The 22,067-nt window shown below is 47.3% G+C and overlaps 1 protein-coding gene across 1 annotated transcript; it reads left to right on the top strand.

Annotated features, from left to right (window-relative positions):
* Nucleotides 1–6,554: 6,554 nt before the first annotated feature.
* On the top strand, nucleotides 6,555–18,071 carry LOC311140928 (ectonucleoside triphosphate diphosphohydrolase 2-like; the record flags this gene model as incomplete). Its single annotated transcript, XM_084176197.1, has 9 exons — nucleotides 6,555–6,728; nucleotides 10,448–10,565; nucleotides 11,174–11,324; nucleotides 14,248–14,407; nucleotides 14,588–14,815; nucleotides 16,641–16,910; nucleotides 17,257–17,376; nucleotides 17,610–17,744; nucleotides 17,862–18,071. 9 exons carry the CDS (start codon nucleotides 6,555–6,557, stop codon nucleotides 18,069–18,071), a joined length of 1,566 nt encoding a protein of 521 aa, XP_084032323.1.
* Nucleotides 18,072–22,067: the final 3,996 nt, after the last annotated feature.

Genomic DNA, 22,067 nt, shown 5'->3' with positions numbered 1-22,067 from the left:
GAGACGGTGTCGACCATGACGCTGCTCTACAAATATCCTCTACCTCTGTTCCTCTGAAAAGAGCAGTAGAAGCTGCTACTCCACGAGTGGAGTGCGCTCTAATACCCTGAGGCGGTTGTTGCCCCGCCGCCTCGTACGCCGTCTCAATGCCTTCACAAAGCCAATGAGACAAACGCTGTTTTGAAAGTGGTCTACCCAATGCAGCCGCACCGTGACACACAAACAGCTGAGGTGATGACCTAACCGCCTCTGTGCGCCTAACGTAACACGCCAAAGCGCGTACTGGGCACAGACAGTGAAGCTTTTCCTCACTCCTCTCCCCGTGAGGAGGGGGATGAAAAGCCCACAATTCCACGATCTGCGATCTATATGCACTGTTAATAACCTTCGGCACAAATGCCGGGTTAGGACGTAACACCGCTCTGCTCAGATCGCCATTAATGGCTAGGCAGTCGGGTCTCGTCGACAGTGCACACAAATCGCTGACTCGTTTAGCAGTAGTCAAGGCGAGCAACAGCGCCGTCTTGATAGACAGCATCTTGAGGGGTATTTGATTCAATGGCTCGAACGGCGACTTACATAGCGCTTCGAGAACCAATGCCAAATCCCACTTGGGCAGCGTAGCTCTAGGCCTTGGCCTAAGCCGTCGCGTTCCCAATAGGAAACGTCTCACTAACGGGTGAGTGAACACACTTTTCCCGTTAAACCCTTCATGACCAGCTGAAATTGCCGCTGCAAACACTCGAATAGTGGAGGGCGATTTCTGCTTATCAAACATAGACTGTAGGAATGAGAGCACACTCTCTACCTGACAGCTCATGGGGTCCACGTCCTGTGTATCACACCATCGTGAGAAAACATTCCATCTGCTGGTATACAACCTGCAAGTGGAACCGGCTCTTGCGCCCTGTATTGTTCTGATCACTGCATCAGACAACCCACGGCGCTTTAACCTGTCCCATTCAGGAACCAAGCCTTCAGTGGTTGGCCGATTATGGGCCATTGCCCTATCGAGCCTCCCGCCTGAATCAACGCGTCTCGTCGATGTGGAATTGGCCAGGGTGGCGCAATCAACATCTGACTCATCTCTGCAAACCACGGAGCCCCCGGGCGATCGGGCGCTATCAGTATCACTGACAGCCCCTCTGACCTCACCCTGGCTAGCAGTGGGAGAATGCAAGACAGCGGAGGGAATGCATACAGGAGAACTCTCGGCCACGGGTAGTGCGCGAATGCGTCTCTTCCCAATGGCGGTTCGTCCTGGTTCCTCAGAGAGAACCATAGGGGACACTGCGCGTTCACACGTGACGCGAACAGGTCCACCTCGGCTCTCCCGAATTGTTCCCAAATCTGTAGAACAATGTCCGGGTGCAGACACCACTCGTCGTCTCGAGGACCCCCTCTTGACATGATGTCTGCCCCTACGTTCAAGTAGCCCGGAATGTGTGCTGCTCTCAACGAGCGAAGGTGCTTGTGAGCCCACAGCCACAATTCCACTGCCGCCCGATGAAGGGCAGGAGACCTGACCCCTCCCTGGCGGTTTATGTGAGCCACTGTGGTTCGGTTGTCTGACCAGACCAGCACATCGCGACCCCGAAGGGTAGACGCGAAGTGGGTCAAGACCAGTCTCACCGTTTCCAACTCTAGGAGGTTGATGTGACGACCTGATTGAGGCCATGCACCTCCTATCGCTTGAGACTGACATGTCCCTCCCCATCCAGTCAGAGAGGCATCTGTAAACACTGGAATGTAGGATGACACCTTGCCCATCGGGACTCCGTGCGTGAGAACGCACGGGTTCCGCCAATAGTCCAAGTCTGCTCTTAGCGAGAGAGGAACCACCACCAACCGATGACGTTGACGCACTGGGTCTAGTCTTAGTTGGGCGAACCACCGCTGTGCTTTGCGCATGTGCAGAAGCCCTAGCGGGACCACAGAGTGGGCTGCCGACATGAGACCCAAAAGTGACATGATCGATAGCGCCGTTACTGTGTGATTCGGACGACACTTCCTCAGGGCTAGCAACAATGCTGCCCTTCGAGGGTCCGAAATTCGCGCCCTCATCATAACAGTGTCTAACTGTAGTCCCAAGTAGACAATCTGATGACTGGGCCAAGGTGCGCTCTTTTTCCAATTCACAGCAAACCCCAGACGCGTGAGATGCATCACTGTCTGTGTCGTGTGTGTGAACGCCAGCTCTGCTGACGGGGCGAGAATCAACAGGTCGTCTAGGTAGGCTAATAGCCTTATCCCTTGACGACGCAGCGGTTCCAATGCCGCCTCCACACATTTGGAAAACGTCCGAGGTGCCAGGGCGTACCCAAACGGCATCCTCGTGAACTCGTACGCCACCCCTTGAAAGGCGAACCGCAGAAACTTTCTGTGACGCGATTGTATCGGCACATGAAAGTACGCGTCCTTTAGGTCTATGCTTGTACAAAAATCTCCCTTCTGAACACATTCCAGTAGGCGTTTTGTCGTCAGCATTCGGAAGGGCCGTTTGGTTATGCTCTCGTTGAGAATGCGTAAATCCAAAATCGGCCTCACTCCCCCCGTCTTTTTTGGCACTAGGAAATAGGGCGAGTAAAGCCCCTTGTTCCTTTGCTCCCGGGGAACTACTGTGACCGCCTCCTTCGCCAAAAGTTCCGTAATCTCTGATTTCAGAGCGGCTACTTTGTCTGGCGTTTTCATCACCGTTTCCACCACTCCCCTGAACGGGGGTGGGGTTCGGCGGAATTGGAGGGCATAACCCTTCTCTAACGTCTGTTCTAGCCAGCGTGAGAGGGTACAGCTTTGACGCCACTGCCAGCAATGCATGGAAAGCGGGTGCGCACGAAGCTGTGGTGCATCCAGTAGGAAGGACCTGTATTCCTCTATGGCCCCTGCCGCCGCTATTCCCCAACACTGGGTTGGTGGAATAGCCCAAGGTGGGCCCCCCTTGAAAGGGAGAGGACACATCAGCTCGTTCTGGGTGAGTCGGGGGCTTTGATACGTTGGTTACGCCCGTAACTCCAGTAATCTTGCCCTCCGTGAACGCAGCACGGGTCTGAACTGCGCTGTCTGAGGTACTGGCCTGAGACAGAGCGCTCTGCCCGGAAAGCGATTGCGTCATCATGTCATTGTCTGACTGAGACTGCCGCTTAACATGAGACCTATCCTTTACAGAATTCAATAGAACCTGAAAGGTGTGATCTCTGACTGACACCACACGGTGGCGCCACAATGCTTCTTTACTGGTCTTAGGCGGCTGCTCAGCGACACACTCAATGTGTGGCGAGCTGCGCTCATAGCCATGGGCATTGATACGTTCAGAACAATTTGGAGGCGTCCATACCTTGGAGGTATTCCCGCTCTCCGTGAACGTCGCACAGGTCTGATCTGCGTTGACTGAGGCATTGGCCTGCAGCAAGGCGTCATTCCCAGCTAACGGCAGCGCCTTCATGTCACATTGGGACAGAGGCATTTGCCTGCTATGTGAGACCTTTACTGCAGAGCTCCTAGGAGTCTGCAGTAAGAGATCTTTATTAGGTGAGCTAAGGCTGTGCCTTGCTACCTTTACCCTTTTCCTCTCTTGAGCGCGCTCAGCTACACACTCTAAGTGGGTTGAACTACACTCAAGATGGTGAGGGAGAGACATAGAACGTGAAGTGTTCTTAACCTTATGGAATAAAAGTCCTTCTTTGACAGTGTCAATGAGAATCATCTCTTTATTCACATATTTATAAAAACAGCCCTCCACGCCCTGAACAGTGGGGTGGGGGGGAACAGTAGGCCTCTCTGCGTCACGCGCCGGGCCGTCTTCTGCTCTCTCCCCCTCGCCTCGTCAGAGGTGCCGCCTTTTCTGTGACACCTTCTGGTGCTTCCAGGCTGGCCTCTGGACGACCTCCTTCTCCGGCGGGACCGACGTTGTCACCGTTGCTGCTGGAGGGGCCGAGCCCGCTCTCCCGCTGCTCTGGGTGTGCGTCTGTCGCCTGGCCCTTCGCCTCCCAGCTGACTTGTTGGGGGCGTTGGAGGTGGACGGGTTGGTTGGGGCTCTGCTGGCCTTCATTGCCAGTGGCAAATGTTTCGCCAGGTGCCTCCTCTCCTCGTCCAGTTTGGCGATGCGTTCGGTAGCGTCCTTCACAGCGAGGCCAAATAGCCCTTCGCTGGAGACGGGGGCGTTGAGCAAGGATGCCCTGTCGGTCTCCTTCATGGCCGTCATGGACAGCCAGAGGTGCCGCTCAGTAACCACCGAGGTGGCCATGGTCCTGCCCGCGCATATCGCCACCGCTTGCGTCAGGTGGAGTATGGCTCCAGAAATCCTGGAGGCCTCCTCCACTTCCTCACCGGTCAACTCTGACCTGCCCGTTGTGAGACGGGACAGGGAGGCCGCGAGGAGGGCGATGTTGTTCGCCGCTGCAACGCTCTGGGCTCCCAGCGTGAAGGATTTCTCAGCCAATTGGGCTGTGAACCTGTCCCTCTGTGCTGGCAGGGTGGCCTTCGTGGAGGCTGCCCAGGGACTCGAACCCGGCACTAGGTACGCCGTCATGGCGCCTTCGAGCCTAGGGATTCCCTTAGCTGCCCACTCGTATCCAGCCACTCTGGTGAATGGGGTGTACACTCTGGCCGGCGAACGCGCCGCCAGAGGTGCCCCCCACGAGCCCTCGACATATTTGCCCAGAGAGGGCAAGGCTGGAGCCATTGGCTCAGCCGCCCTTCTCGGCACGGAGTAGGGGCCGCCCTCCATCAAATCCACCTCCATTGGAGGGGGAGCTGGGGGCAGCGCAATCTCCAGTCGGGTGGCCGCCCTCTCAATGAGTCCGGGAAAGTCCGAACGCAGAGAGGCGGCCGCGAAGGACAGAGCCTCTGACCTGGCAGAGCTCATGTCATCTCCGCACAGGGAACCCTCAGACCTCACGCTTTCCGTAGGAAAGGGGGTCTTAAAGGCTGGCGCCAGAGCTCCAGATTGCCCCATTGGGACATCCGGCTCGGCGCTCTCCCCGTCATCCTCTGACTCAGCACTGCCCGCTGATGCCTCTGATCCAGAGGCGAGCACGGACATTGCGTCGTCGAGAGGGACCTCCTCTCTAAAAAACGTCCATCGCTGCTTTCTCTCCTTCATAGGAAGGAGAGCGCAGGAGGCGCAATTAGGAGGGTTGCCGAGACCTTCCTTGGCATGCAGCGGTCCCAAGCACACGAAACATAGGTCGTGGGGGTCCGAAGTAGCCATGGCGGTACAGCGGCATAGGGCCCTGAAAAGGGCCTTTGGGGGTGGATAACTTGGCGTGCTCATTTAGAAGACGTTGACGGCTGGCAGTCAACGACGAAATTCTTCTTGAGTCTTCTAGGCTTCTTCACTCTAGTCCAGTCGCTGAAGATAATGGGAGGCAGATTGAGGGAACGGGGTTCCTTATATAGGGACACCTGTACTCCTATTGGCTGTAGGTGTGTGCATAATTTTGTTTCAGGCTGCGTCTGCCTTAGGGCAGAGGGTAAACCACTAGGAGCATAGCTCCCCTATGGGGCGGAGCTCCACGATATAGAACCATAGGACAAGCACGCTCTCACCAAGCTCTAAGAAACACCCGACTGGGCACAGGCGTCAGTTCAACTTCTAGTTTTGATTTACATTTGCTTGAGTTGTCAACTAACGTGAATTAAAGGTAAAATCAACAACAAAAAATCACTATGTCATTGGATTAGGTTAAAAGTTGGTGCGAAAAAAAGACGAAATGCCCTTAAATTGAAATCCAATTAGTTTTGATTCAACATCATCACATTCATTTTGGGGGTTGAAATTATGTGGAAACGTCGTTGATTCAACCAGTTTTTGCCCAGTGGGATACGGTTCTCAGAACGTTATCTGCTAGATGGGATTTGTTATATTGAGTGTGTGTGTGTTCCTGTTGTAATATGATAAAAAATATCAAAGAATGGCAGCACAGTGTAGCGTGTGTGTGTGTCTGTGTGTGTGTGTGTCCTTCCAGATTTCACTCTCACTCTACGGCTATGGTGCCCAGCTGAAACATCTGTAGCTTCAGACCAACTGCAGGGCATCCTTACACCATAGTTTCAGATGTAGCTGACTGACAATCTGCATAAATTGCTAAATATAATGAGTGTCAAACACTGAAGGAACTGGTCTTGTGGATAAGAACATTCATGGGGAAAAGAAATAATTTTTCTGGTCTTTATGACATTGTAGTTTTAGTTTATGATGGTGGTTGCGTCATTGTACACTTGACATAAAACCTGTTTTAATTAGCATTCTCATTTAATACATATTCCTCACCCTCTCTGAATATCCAAATCACAATTATATTTGTTCCCCATTAGGACTTTCATCCTACTAAACACTGTCATTCAATCAAATAATCTCTTCTCCTGAGGAAATTCAGGTTCCATCCCTGGTATAGAGTCAATAGGCTATAGAAAACAAAACGTTTGTCACCACTGGGTGTCCATCGACAAGAAAACAAACCCCTCCTGTAATCAGGTCAGGTGTTGAAAGGGCGATAGATCTGGCCCAACCCACACCTTTCACTTCACTCAGGCATTGGTTCGCTGTTAATCTTATGATTGCTGTCTTCAGAAACGGATTCGGTCTCTCTGTCAGAAGCCGCAGCCTCATGAGTACCCGGTACTATCAAATAATAGCCCCGGCCGTGGCGTTCATGCTACTGGGAATAACTGGGATTATACTGCTCGTCATCCCGATTGACGACATGAGGGAACCTCCACAATTCATGGTAATAACTTTCTTGACCTATTCTCAGATTTACTGGCGCGAAAATGAAAGTATACTGATTGTATTTGCATACACCTGTCGATGAGTGGCTGTAGCCAATTATTTAACGACATATCCTGGATAAAACGAGATAAATAACGTTAGGTTTTACTGTATTATAAATAAAGTGTAGCAAATGCCATACTTACAAAAACGTTGTTTGTCATGTCTAAGCACCAGTTCCGTGCGAAGGTGCCAAATTGTCAATGTTTCATATTCTGCAAACCGGATACAATGTAGAGAATATGTTTACTTTTGTAGGCTATACAAATGGCTTGTAGGACTATTCCCTTAACAATGAAAATATGTTGGTTATGATGTTGGTTATAATAACGTTATAAAGGCATGCAATAATACAGGCTAGGAAAACATATGTTGAATGTTTTTGTAAACAACATTAATATAATAGCATTAGCCTACCATAATAAAATATAAACAATATTCTGTTTGTTTTTGTACTGTGGGGTCAATCTGGAAACCACCCAGATCTATAATTCAAGTGTGATTCCACAGTTTCAATCAGAGGTCCATCCACCAATTTGCTGTTCCTCAAAATGTAATCCCTGTTTTTGAAATCCACAGTTTGATTTGAATGTTAATGTTGATTTCCCTCATAACACAAAGGAGCAGCTGGAACTCCTAGAGTGGTGATGATATGCATTGCTGCAGCTTTCAGAGTTGTGCATCACAATTGCAATTCTTACCTGAGCTGTTGTTTGTCATATTTTTGCAGCACAGAGTCTCAATGTAATACTTATTTTGTGCCCCATTTAGTAGAATAAGATTCATTCTTGTAAACTGTGGAAACAATGCTCTCTAAAGCATCCCGGGCCGGTTATGCATATTCTCCATTACATAGGCAATACGATGAACCACAAATAAAGTAGGCCTAATACTATTACTATGGATGTGCACAATGTGGAGTTGAAAAGTCTGATCAAATTTACATTTAACAAGTAATTATACATGAAGACATGTCAGAGACGGACAGATAGTGAAACTTGGAGATTAATGAAACCAGCGTTTCAGGCAATTTAGCAATGCCCCTGAGCCCGGTTTCCCAAAAACATTTTAATGCTAAATTTATCATAAGAACCTTCGTAGGAGCGTCTTTAAATCTCTGAGCTGTTTCCCAAAACCATCATTACTAAAGTTGCACTTGAAAACGCTCCCCACTGGGCACACACTGGTTGAATCAACGTTGTTTCCACATCATTTCATTGAAATTACGTTGAACCAACATGGAATAAATGTTGAATTGACGTCTGTGCCTAGCACAGGAGGTTGGTGGCACCTTAATTGGGGAGGACGGGCTCGTGGTAATGGCTGGAGCGGAATCAGTGGAAGATCTCTGCTTGCATTTTGACTCAGAAACGGTTGGTGACCACTGTTCTAGAGTTTTCCCTGTTAACACTATCAACGTTTACTTTTACTGTGGCAATTGTGATCGAATGGATGCAATATTAGCCACTTTCAATGCAACATACCGAAACAAAACAAACTATGCAAGAGATTTTGTTGTAGGCAGTAGGATTCTATTGCATTGACACGCACGACTCAGCCCGTACTCTACACAGACCGGTGAGGCATAAACAATCAGTGCCTCTGGTCCTCTGTAGCTCAATTGGTAGAGCATGGCGCTTGTAACGCCAGGGTAGTAGGTTCGATCCCCGGGACCACCCATGCGTAAAAATGTATGTACACACGACTAAGTCGCTTTGGATAAAAGTGTCTGCTAAATGGCTTATTATTATTATTATAGAGCTGCAGTAGGCCTATATGCAAATAGACCATTTCCATATATGGATCTGTGCCATTTCCTTTGAACTGGACTGTGTTCACAGCATGAGTGGTCCCGAGTAGATGCGCTTGTTTTGAGATCAAAGCAAGAGCTGCATGTAGCCACGTGTGCACATTTTTGTTCATGTCCTTTGCTAGTTAGTTATTAGCCCAGTTATAGATACTTTGTAGTCAGCAATAGGGGAGTGATTGCTTCCTACAAGAGCACAAAACATGTATATTTCTAGACACCTTTGAAAGGAGAGTCAGGTAAAGAGCTTTATAAAGGGGCAGTGTTGTATTTTGAGACAGGCTTGAATAAGCTAAGTAGCCAATAGGCAGAGGGTAACAATTTGTCTGAGTCTCTGTAATAATGGTATGAGAATAACAATGCATTTGATTTTGTAGTGGTTTCTTGTATCAAACACCACAACAGCATTTTCAGTCACCTTGTCTGAAGGACAAGTGGATAAACAGGTTAATGTCAAGCGCTGCACGTTTTTTTTTCAAAAGCCTCATGGAAAGTAGGCATACATTGAACACCACACATTGGCTGCTACTGTAGGCTGAATGACAGAACAGCTATTTCCATGTTAAAATGTTATGGGATGCATTTTCTCCATTGTTTTTGATGGAATGCCACTATGATAGGCCTACATTATGATCAAATAGCCACAGTGGCCATACTAAAACTTGTACAGCCTCAGTGTTCACAGTAAACACGTGCTGGAAGTTGCACAGAATGTTCACAACGTTCAAGTTTGCGCTCAGCAGACCTGAAATTTGCTCAGTACTGGAAGAAATTAGAGGGAACATTGGTTATAGTCAAAGTTACATTCCATCGCTATCGGGAAACTGGCCCTGCTGTGCCTTTGACATGCAGTATCTTGCTTAATAAACCCAACCTCAGAGCACTCAGTGGAAAGCCTTTTTAAACAAAGCCCAACCTGAATCATAAAAGGGATGAAAAACAAGAAAATAAAAGGGCAAGAATGAAAGATCAGCATAAAGCCATGCCTATTTTACTCAACTCATTTTCTATTGTCCCTTATGGTTACTGTTACGTTCCCACAAGAGAAACTCAAAATGTCTCACAACAAAGGGAACTAACAATGAAAATCACTTACAACCAAACAAAACAGAAAAGGGTTCAAAAGGGGTCTTAAAGGCACCCATGAGGGTGCATACTGAAAGTTGGCAAAGCCACTAGTAAGGGGTTCTAAAAGACACCCACCATAGATGCCCACTAGGTTTGCCTCCAAAAAGACAAACTTAATGAAAAACCCTCAAGAACTTAGGATAGAGAGTACAATGAATATGGAGCAAAACAAACAGGGGAAATGCCAAAACTCAGGCTTCTTTCAAACTTAAATAGGTTTAGCTCAAAATCACCCATGAAGTGTAGCTCTCCCCAACTCCACTGGAGCACTGGGCCAGCCACTCCTAAATAGCACCTGGGCCAACACAGGTGAAACACCTTCCCACTAATGAGATGGTAACCAGCACAGGTGTAACACATAATGACTGACGAGGTGACACCAATCTGTGCGCCCTACGTTCTAAAATGCTATACGTGCTAAAAGTCCATCCTCAAAACATAATTGGAAAAACCAAAACCTGTAACAGTCTTATTTCTTTCCTCATCAAAGTAACTTTGAATTCTCTTTTGTGGCCATACTGTATTAACTCGAAAAACATTTTGAAGGACCAGATATTGGTCAGTGATATTTTGACTTTGCTGTGGGAATCTCAAAATAAGCACTGAAATGTCAACGTGTAAGATACACAATAAATACAAAAGTAGTGTTGCCTAGTATTGTCAGGCAAATTCTGAAACATGTATTGCTTATTTCTATTTTGCCTGTATTTCTGACTTTTCCAACCGTTTTCTGTCTGTTTCAGTATGGAGTAGTCCTGGATGCAGGCTCGTCCCACACTGCCATGTACATCTACAAGTGGCCAGCTGATAAACAAAATGGCACAGGCATTGTCACTCAGCACAGCGAGTGTCATGTTAAGGGTAAGAGGGCATAGCCATATCAACCCCTACCTCCTAGGCACTTCTGTAGAACTGAAGAGATTGTATATAATATATCATATTATGACACACACACAAATCCATCTCGCCTATTCCAGGGAAAGGTGGAGCTATTATCATATTTCTCATACATATCCACTTCTCCAGTGTCTGAGTGTTCTACAAATACCCTAAACTCACTTCCATTTCTGTTGTTTTCTAGAAGGGAACTCAGTATGTTCCCCTCAAGAATGACCGGTCAGAGATTAATATTACAAAAGTGCTTTTTCACAGTTATGTTTTGCGTAATTCTGATTCTTAACTGAGAGTTCTGGTTCCCTTTCTATTGCCATGTACGCTGTATGCCCTCTCCAGTACTTCCTCTATTACTTAAGTTTGGTTTCAGTTGGGCAGGTAATCATAGAAACACTCGTGAAATTGTATTGCATCCATTCAGGTACAGTAAGTTTCTTGCTGACATGAAAGAAAAGGTCAGGCACAAGTCAAAATTGGCAGAAATCACATACACTTTGGGGTATTCATATTCTGATTTATATTGTATTCTATTGTATTTTATTGTATTATATTCTATTTAATGTCTACATACCCAGGAGGAGGGATATCCAGCTATGCAGCGGAGCGAGGGGGTGCAGGGCGCAGTCTGGAACACTGTCTGGAACAGGCTTTGCAGGACATTCCCAAATCCAGACACCACCTCACTCCTGTGTTTCTGGGAGCCACAGCGGGTATGAGGCTACTGAAGTGAGTGGAGATGCACAAAATAACATTAGATGTACTTTCAGATCAGATACACAGTATAATAGCATCTTACGTTCATGGGTTATGTGTCACGATCGTTACATGATGCGGACCAAGGCACAGCGTGATAAGCGTACATACTTTATTTGTACACAACAACATGAACAAAACAACAAACGAAACGTGAAGTCCTAGGTTATACAACAAACCTTAACGGAACAAGATCCCACAAATAACTAGTGCAAAACAGGCTGCCTAAGTATGGTCCCCAATCAGAGACAACGAGCTACAGCTGTCTCTGATTGGGAACCACCCTGGCCAACATAGATCAACACGATCTAGAAACAAAAACATAGAAAACAAAACATAGAAAATCCACACCCTGGCTCAACATATAAGAGTCCCCAGAGCCAGGGCGTGACAGTACCCCCCCCCCAAAGGCGCGGACAGCGACCGCGCCAACCAAACACAACAGGGGAGGGGCCGGGTGGGCATTCCGCCTCGGAGGCGGATCCGGCTCCGGGCATGACCACCACTCTCCCTCTACCCCCCCGTAGCGCCCCTGGTCTGGTCTGGCCCCGCTGGCCGGAGCTGGACTGGACACCGGTGGAGCGGATTGCTTTGGCTCCGGAGTGGAGCAGCTGACCGGTGCCGGACCAGGCACCGGTGGAACAGGCACGGTCCGTGCCGGACTGACGACGCGCACCACTGGCTTGGTGCGGGGAGCAGGAACGGGCCGGACCGGGCTGGCGACGCGCACCACTGGCTTGGTGCGAGGGACAGGAACAGGCCGGGCTGGACTGGGAACACGCACCACAGGCTTGGTGCGGGGAGAAGGAACAGGCCGGGCCGGACTGTCGACGCGCACCACTGGCTTGGTGCGGGGAGCAGGAACGGGCCGGGCTGGACTGGGAACACGCACCATTGCCTTGGTGCGGGGAGCCGGAACAGGCCGGTCCGGGCTGACGACGCGCACCATTGGCTTGGTGCGGGGAGCAGGAACAGGCCGGACCGGGCTGGCGACACGCACCACAGGCTTAGTGCGGGGAGCAGGAACGGGCCTGACCATACTGGGAACACACACCACTGGCCTTGTGCGGGAATCAGGAACGGGCCGGACCGGACTGGTGACACACATCACTTGCTTGGTGCGAGGAGCGGGACTGGGTTTCCTCATAAACCTCCGCTCCCTCTGCTGCCTAACCAGTTCCTCTCGCCGTGCCTCCACACTCTCCTTCTCCCTCGTGACCAGTGGCCCCCGTAACCTGGCGGCCTCCTCTGCTAACCTGCTGAACCGCTCTATCGCGGCCTCCTGCTGCCTCGTCGTCCACGGCGTGAGCCCCCCCCTAAAAAATTTTTGGGCTTGTATTTCCCCCGTGAACATGGCCTCCATGGCTCTCGCCAGACTCTCACTCTTCTCCTCCCAAGTCCATCCTCTCTCCTCTTCACGCTGCTTGATCCAGTCGTGGTGGGATCTTCAGTCGACGATCGTCGTGGATGACGGGGCAGCAGGAGGCAGCTACAGGGCGAATCTGCAGACTAGGAGAGGAGGCCACCAGGTTACGGGGGCTATTGGTCATGAGGGAGAGGGAGAGTGTAGAGGCACGGCGAGAGGAACTGGTTAGGCAGCAGAGGGAGCGGAGGTTTAGAAGGAAACCCAGTCCCGCTCCTCGCACCAAGCAAGTGGTGTGTGTCACCAGTCTGGTCCGGCCCGTTCCTGATTCCCGCACAAGGCCAGTCGTGTGCGTTCCCAGTACCGTCCGGCCCGTTCATGCTCCCCGCACTAAGCCTGCGGTGCGCGTCGCCAGCCCGGTCCGGCCTGTTCCTGCCCCTCGCACCAAGCCTGTGGTGCGCGTCGCCAGCCCGGTCCGGCCTGTTCCTATCCCTCGCACCAAGCCAGTGGTGTGCGTCGCCAGCCCGGTCCGGCCTGTTCCTGCCCCTCGCACCAAGCCAGTGGTGTGCGTCGCCAGCCCGGTCCGGCCTGTTCCTGCCCCTCGCACCAAACCAGTGGTGCGCGTCGCCAGCCCGGTCCGGCCTGTTCCTGCCCCTCGCACCAAGCCAGTGGTGCGCGTCGCCAGCCCGGTCCGGCCTGTTCCTGCCCCTCGCACCAAACCAGTGGTGCGCGTCGTCAGCCCGGTCCGGCCCGTTCCTGCTCCCGGCACCAAGCCAGTGGTGCGTGTGTCCAGTCCGGCACGGCCCGTGCCTGTTCCACCGGTGCCTGGTCCGGCACCGGTCAGCTGCTCCACTCCGGAGCCAGAGCAATCCGCTCCACCGGTGTCCAGTCCAGCTCCGGCCAGCAGGGCCAGACCAGATCAGGGGCGCAACGGGGGGGTGGAGAGAGAGTGGTGGTCACGCCCGGAGCCGGATCCGCCTCCGAGGCGGAATGCCCACCCGGCCCCTACCCTCTTGTGTTTGTGTGGCGCGGTCGCAGTCCGAGCCTTTGGGGTGGGGGGGGGGGGGGGGGGGGGGGGGGTACTGTCACGCCCTGGCTCTGGGGACTCTTAAATGTTGAGCCAGGGTGTGGATTTTCTATGTTTAGTTTTCTATGTTTTTTGTTCTAGATCGTTTAGTTCTATGTTGGCCAGGGTGGTTCCCAATCAGAGGCAGCTGTAGCTCGTTGTCTCTGATTGGGGACCATATTTAGGCAGCCTGTTTTGCACTAGTCTTTGTGGGATCTTGTTCCGTAAGGTTTGTTTTGGTGTTAACCTAGAACTTCACGTATCGTTTGGTTTGTTGTTATGTTCGTGTGTGTACTTCAATAAAAGATGTACGGTTATCACGCTGCGCCTTGGTCCGCTTCATCTCACAACGATCGTGACATTATGTGAGCTACCACATTAGAATGACTTTACAGTATGTTGGCTAATGACAACATTATAATTGTTTTTGTCTAGTTCTGTCCCACTTTTCTCTCTCTTTCCCACAGTATATCCAACCCCACAGAGTCAGAGCAGATACTGAAGGAAGTAGGGAGCAAATTGCGTACTTATCCTTTTGACTTCAGAGGGGCGACCATCTTGAGTGGACAGGAGGAGGGGGCATATGGCTGGGTCACTGTCAACTACCTGTTAGAGAACTTTATCAAGGTGAAGTTTTCACAGTTTCAGAGCCGGCATCAGAGCTATTCAAGAACACTGAGGAATGAATGTTAAGCAGTGCTGGCCTTGTTGAGGAATGATGAATAAGAAACATTGGTTTGTTTTCGTTGTTTCTCAAGACAAACTGGCACTCTTCATTTCCTTCTCATTCTTTCTTTTGTCTCTTAGTATGGCTTTGTGGGGCGTTGGCTTAGTCCTGGCAGAGATACAGTGGGCGCTCTGGACTTCGGAGGCGCCTCCACTCAGATTACCTTTGAGACCGCAGATGTGGTGGAGGACAAGAGTAACGTCATGGCGCTGCGTCTTTATGGTCGAGACTACCACCTCTACACACAGAGCTTCCTGTGCTACGGCAGGGACCAGGTCTTACGCAGACTGCTGGCTCACTTGGTCAAGGTAACTAACGTTCTCCTAAAACACAGTAGTATTACAAACGCAGAATGATTGAGTATATCACAAACCAAAGTGCATAGTAATGCTAAAACCATAGAACAATGTTAGGCTCAAATATGGTAGACTGTATAGCCACTTATCATCAGGATATGACTACAGAGGTACAGTTGAAGTCGGAAGTTTACATACACCTTAGCCAAATACATTTAAACTCAGTTTTTCACAATTCCTGACTTTTAACCTTAGTAAGAATTCCCTGTCTTAGGTCAGTTAGGATCACCACTTTATTTTAAGAATGTGAAATGTCAGAATAATAGTAGAGAGAATTATTTCTTTCAGCTTTTATTTCTTTCATCACAATCCCAGTGGGTCAGAAGTTTACATACACTCAATTAGTATTTGGTAGCATTGCATTTAAATTGTTGAACTTGGGTCAAACGTTTCGGGTAGCCTTCCACAAGCTTCCCACAATAAGTTGGGTGAATTTTGGCCCATTCCTCCTGACAGAGCTGTTGTAACTGAGTCAGGTTTGTAGGCCTCCTTGCTCGCACACACTTTTTCAGTTCTGCCCACAAATGTCCTATAGGATTGAGGTCAGGGCTTTGTGATGTCCACTCCAATACCTTTACTTTGTTGTCCTTAAGCCATTTTGCCACAACTTTGGAAGTATGCTTGGGGTCATTGTCCATTTGGAAGACCCATTTGCGACCAAGCTTTAACTTCCTGCCTGATGTCTTGAGATGTTGCTTCAATATATCCACATAATTTTCCTTCCTCATGATGTCATCTATTTTGTGACGTGCACCAGTCCGTCCTGCAGCAAAGCACCCCCACAGCATGATGCTGCCACCCCTGTGCTTCACGGTTGGGATGGTGTTCTTCGGCTTGCAAGCATACCCCTTTTTCCTCCAAACATAACGATGGTCATTATGGCCAAACAGTTCTATTTTTGTTTCATCAGACCAGAGGACATTTCTCCAAAAAGTACGATCTTTGTCCCCATGTGCAGTTGCAAACTGTAGTCTGGCTTTTTAATGGCGGTTTTGGAGCAGTGGCTTCTTCCTTGCTGAGCGGCCTTTCAGGTTATGTCGATATAGGGCTCGTTTTACTGTGGATATAGATACTTTTGTACCTGTTTCCTTCAGCATCTTCACAAGGTCCTTTGCTGTTCTGGGATTGATTTGCACTTTTCGCACCAAAGTACGTTCATCTCTAGGAGACAGAATGCGTCTCCTTCCTGAGCGGTATGACGGCTGCGTTGTCCCATGGTGTTTATACTTGCGTACTATTGTTTGAACAGATGAATGTGGTACCTTCAGGCGTTTGGAAATTGCTCCCAAGGATGAACCAGACTTGTGGAGGTCTAGAATATTTTTTCTGAGGTCTTGGCTGATTTCTTTTGATTTTTCCATGATCTCAAGCAAAGAGGCACTGAGTTTGAAGGTAGGCCTTGAAATACATCCACAGGTACAACTCCAATTGACTCAAATTATGTCAATTAGCCTATCAGAAGCTTCTAAAGCCATGACAACATTTTCTGGAATTTTCCAAGCTGTTTGAAGGCACAGTCAACTTAGTGTATGTAAACTTCTGACCCACTGGAATTGTGATACATTGAATTATAAGTGAAATAATCTGTCTGTAAACAATTGTTGGAAAAATTACTTGTGTCATGCACAAAGTAGATGTCCTAACCGACTTGCCCAAAATATAGTTTGTTAACAAGAAATGTGTGGAGTGGTTGAAAAACGAGTTTTAATGACTCCAACCTAAGTGTATGTAAACTTCCGACTTCAACTGTATGTATTTTGTCTCTTCTGTCTCTCAGACTCAAGGTACTGTGCCCCATGTATCACACCCCTGCTATCCAGCAGGTTTCAATGTCTCCATGAAGCTGGACAAGGTGTTTGACTCCCCATGCACAGCAGACCAAAGGCCCTCTCCCTACAGCCCCCAGGACTCCCTGACAGTTATGGGCACTGGGCATTACCTGCAGTGCCTTGGCAATATGTCCAAGATCTTCTCCTTCGACGGGTGCTCTTTCTCCAAGTGCTCCTTTGATGGAGTCTTTCAGCCCAACGTCAGCGGCAGCTTCATGGTGAGGAGGATACCCATACAGAGATCACACTTTAAGATCAATCACGGATTCAATCTATGGCTCACTGTTTCTTAGAATTGATCCCATTTTAATTCAAATGTACATCATATCCTAATATTTAGTGGCATACTTTGGTTCAAGCTATTTGACAATCAGATTAATTTCTTTTCAGAAATTCTGTCAGAACAATACGGTATTTTCCATTTTCATTCATAGGCTTGTTCATTGTAAGCCAAAGCATATAGACAAACAGCCCACAGCCTCATGAGATTTATGAGACAGAATAATTGTCTGTTTATTGTCAAGGGGCAGATTGAGCAATCATCTTGTGGCCTCCTCTCCACAGGCCTTTTCTGCCTTCTTCTACACTCACGTGTTCCTGCAGCGCACAACAGGCATCACTGTCACGTCTCCCACTCTACTAGAGGGAGCCGCCCGCACTGTCTGCAACATGAGCTTCCAGGAGGTACTGGAGAGTAGGGCACTGCACATGATTATCATCTGAGTGAAAGGAGAACTGATCTAATATTCAGGGTATTCAATTCCATTATCAGCATTTGGGTTTTCTGAGCACTTATGAAAATGTCCTGCTGATGAGTGTGTATTAATTGCAAAAAGTAAGAAAAGTGAACAACAGAGGAATAACTAAATTAACATTTAGTGATATTTTTCTAACCCCAAACCCCTCCACATAAACAGATGCTATTGAAGGCCCCAGACCAGAAGGGTCGTCTACAGGATTACTGTGCAGCCTCTGTCTTTGTCCAGGTCCTCATGCTCCAAGGCTATGGCTTTGATGAGCTCTCTTTCCCTCGGATCTCTTTTCAGAGAAAGGTGAGCAGCAAAGTAAAACAATACAAATGCTTGACTATTTCAATATAGCTTTTTTCATGTACCACTATATGTATGCTAAGGAGTTCAGTTGTGGTTTGTTGTTCTTATTTTGTGCAGGCAGGAGACACCTCTATTGGCTGGGCGCTGGGTTACATGCTGAGTCTGAGCAGTCTGTTGCCAGGGGAGAGCATGGGACTGAGGAAGGCTCTGCGCCCCGAGGCCTGGACTGGTCTCATCTTCCTCTTTGTCTTCCTCATCCTCATTGTGCCTGGATATCTTCTAATGAAGACCTACCAAAAGAAGAAGGGCAGTGATGGCATCATCTAAGAATGTCTTCAGGACACCATTTGGTTAATCTTCTCCCCAGTCAGAATATGCACTTTTTGGGCTGCCGTTAACCCAGCGCAATTCTCAAACTTACGCTCATTTGCAATTTCGACCTGTTAAAGCAGGTGCTCTGCTATTTTCAAACCCTTGCGCCAGGCTTGGTAATTGACCTGTCTTATATCAGCTTGCTTGCTCTGGGGTGGGAGGGAGGGATGGAAATATTTGAGGTGTGTCCTTAAAAACGTGTACCAAAGTGCCAATTTCAGGCAGCGCTGTGGTGATATTTAAATACAGACCAAAAGCTGGTCTTAACTGTATGACAGTTGTCTATGGCATGGATTTTGCCAGCGGAGGTGCACAGTATCCTAATCAATAGAATAGCATACCACCAATGTTATATTAAAATATCACTTTTGGGAGCAGCAAAACAGTCAACCCGTTTTCATTATATTGGATAAAATGTATGTCCAGCTCCTGTGAAAAGTTTAGACATGTGCGATGCCCATGGAATGAAAGATGTCAAGCCTATTTAGAAACATTAAGTTGTTATGTGTAGGAAGCATATTTTTAAATATCAAGTTGTTAAAAAGTCTTCTTGCTTTTTGTTTATCATTTTGTTGAAAAATGTATCTTCCACTGTCCTCTGTTGATGTCAAATCGTGGGAATTATGTTCGCTGTCCGTGGTGCTGAATCCGCTATTGTATTGATATTTGCCTAGTCTCGTAAACCCGACCCTAGGTGGACGGGTACATTGTGTGAGGCAACCTGTCTGCCTATAGGGAGACTAATATTTGACTGTTTGTTTACCTTTACAATTCTATACATGGCAAAGTCACCATACAGGCCATATCAACGGCGAAGGTAGGCTAATCTTATTATAACGTTTGGTAGACAATGTCTATTGCTCAGATATGCAATGTAATTTAGGCTATAGACTACCAAAATTCTAATGCAATATTCCCATGTTGAAGCCAATATTTTTTTTTTTTAAAGGCTCCCGAGTGGCGCAGTGGTCTAAGGCACTGCATCGCAGTGCTAGCTGTGCCACTAGAGATCCTGGTTCGAGTCCAGGCTCTGTCGCAGCCGGCCGCGACCGGGAGACCCATGGGTGGCGCACAATTGGTCCAGCGTCGTCCAAGGTAGGGTAGGGTTTGGCCGGCGGATGTGGGTTCGTTTCCCACGGGGGGCCAGTATGAAAAAAATTAAAAACATGTATGCATTCACTAACTGTAAGTCGCTCTGGATAAGAGCGTCTGCTAAATGACTAAAATGTAAATGTAAAAGGCAAATGAAAAACTGGATACATAAACATTTGTTATAACTAGGACTATTATAGGGTTACTGTATGTTATTTATACTGTATGCTATTTAATAACCTAGTAGGCCTATCTTCAATGGATAGGACAAACATCCATGCTCTCCCGCCGGAGTTTAAGACAACAGAACATCAAACAGCGTAAATACACAACTTGAAGCAACCACAGAAAGCTTCGGAGTATGTTTTCATTGGCCAGTGAGTGGTCAAGCCCTCGTCACACCTTCAACATGTTAATTCATTGAAAGCCTGCCTTTTTACACTAACGCCAGGCTTTACGCCCATAATTCCCGCTGTCAAAATAGCTAAAATATTTCTGACTCATCCACAACTCCACGAGAGTGCACTTAGATTTACGTTAGTGTTTGGTTTGTTAAAATAGAATCCCTAGAGTTTCAATCATTCCAATGTCACATAGTTTAGAGGAGGCTACAGGAGAAAAGCATATCCAAATTGACAAGGAGATGTATATTTCATTTGAAGTCAGATGTATTGATTACAATTCATACTACACTTTGTACAACATTTTGACTTTTGGTAATGATTAACTGATTTTATGGCATGCACTGTAATTCCAAACCATTCTATCAGAGGTTAAAGTCACAGAAGGCTGCTGAGGGGAGAACAGCTCATAATTATGGACGAAATGGAGTGAATGGAATGTCACCAAACACATGGAAATTATGTGTTTGATACCATTCCACATATTCCGCTCCAGCCATTACCACGAGCCCGTCCTCCCCAATTAAGGTACCGCCAACCTCCTATGGTTAAAGTGCTACGTAAGCGCTCACGTTTAACCTCACGTGTACCTGCGTATTCTACATTGCTGAAATGCAAGTGAGCCATCTGAATTCATGAATTGTCTTTTTATGCTGTTTTTAGACTTTGTGTTAATTCAGGACTCTGTGTGTGTCATTCATTGCTAGCATGTCATGTAATTTTAAATAAGCTACGTTTATTGCTTTTTCCGTGTTCATAATCTGTCATTTTGACAGTGAGTACCAAGGAAAGATCAAAGAGTCGATAATGTCCAATCAGGAGGGATCATTGTGAAGAAGAGATAGCCTAAATGGCGTTGCCCATGCTGTCACAGATGCTATAATGGCACAGATACAAAGATGAGTCCTCTATGTTCCGACTAGAGGGAGTACAGCTATGACTGGAAGTGACTTTTTCGTAGCAGGTAGGAGAATTTAAGCTGTAGATTAGGATAATTAAAGTGCAGGTTAGGAGACTTAGGAAAAGGATTAGGGTTAGCTAAAATGCTCTCCTAACCTCATTATCGAAGTGGCTTGAAAATAGTTTCCCAGTCACAACCGTCAGAGACGGAAGATGAAGCGAGACACCCCACTCGCAGTTTTTTTCTGGTTCAATGAAAGTCAATTGACTAAGGGTGCATTCGTAAATTCACTCTGGCTATCTACTCCGATTTCAGAGCACTCTCGTCTGAGTGTGCCAGAGCGCAGAATAACTGATGCATTTACGAACACACAACACCCATTGAATATGACCGGTGTCAGTAAACGTTGGCAAAAAACATAATTAAATTGTTGCCAGCAGCACAGATATCTTCACCAATGCTCTAGATAACATGAAAACAGCCTAACCAGCTCTGCTAGGGCGAGTAAAATGGTCAGAGTGTGGTGTTCTCTCATTTGTGTCTGGAAGTATCTGAGTCAATATCACTATGAGGTGCCTTTGGTGTCCTCATCAGACTCACTCAGTCATCATGAAAATGTAGCAGAATAATGAAAGTCTGAGGTCTTATTATAAGTGGCCAAACATTTGCACACATATCAGTAGAATGATAAGTCTCTAAAAAAGTGTTTCCTTCATTTTATTAAATTTTTTTCATTGGATGTACGTGATTTTGGCATGTCCCACACACTGCTCTGCTAACTACAGTGTGTGTAATAAGTGGTTAAATGATACTAAATCCAAAAACAATTTACATGGTTTTACTGTCCACAATAAGTTATTTGATAAAACAAGTAATTTTGATCATGTATATTGTATTTTCATAATCATATTGAACATTTTGCATGTGTCCCTGAAATTGCTGTCCACCCTGTCATTATGGGGTAACTGCCCCTTTAAGAAACCCACTGATGTTTTCAGTGACATCACTACGAGCATTTTGTCTTTCTTCAATGAAGGCTGAAGCAGTGTCTAGTTGCAGAGTAAGTATTTACACTTATGTTTCATAATTTTCATCATATTATGTGTGTAGTTGGATGTTGTCAAGCTTAACATGTCCACTCTGTCATAGTGAAATATCAATTGATAGAAAAACCTATCAGAACTTTGAAATATATTTGTAAAACAGTACACAGTCAGCTTGCTAACTGTAGTATGTTGCTAAGTGAAGGTCCACCATGTGCTCATTAAATGCTAACATTAGCCAAAAATGTCCACCCTGTCATTGTCCACCCTGTCAGCAAGCCTTCCATGATAGGGTGGACATGGTTCATGACAGGAAGGACATGTGCATAGTTTAGGCCACGTACTGATAATGTTACACATATTACAACAGCTATTACACACATTTTATAACAGTACATGCTATACATAGTAAGAATGGACAATATGGACAATTTTTTTGTATCAGCAAACCTAGTTTGATAATGCAAGCCTAGTTTTCCGGGACTGCCAATTAAAGTGTGTAAGGGAACATTTG

This window comes from Coregonus lavaretus (genome assembly GCF_964263955.1).
Source record: "Coregonus lavaretus genome assembly, chromosome: 14".
Classification (NCBI taxonomy): domain Eukaryota; kingdom Metazoa; phylum Chordata; class Actinopteri; order Salmoniformes; family Salmonidae; genus Coregonus; species Coregonus lavaretus.
Note: the sequence above shows the minus strand (reverse complement) of the source record. Positions and strands in the feature narration are given on the sequence as shown.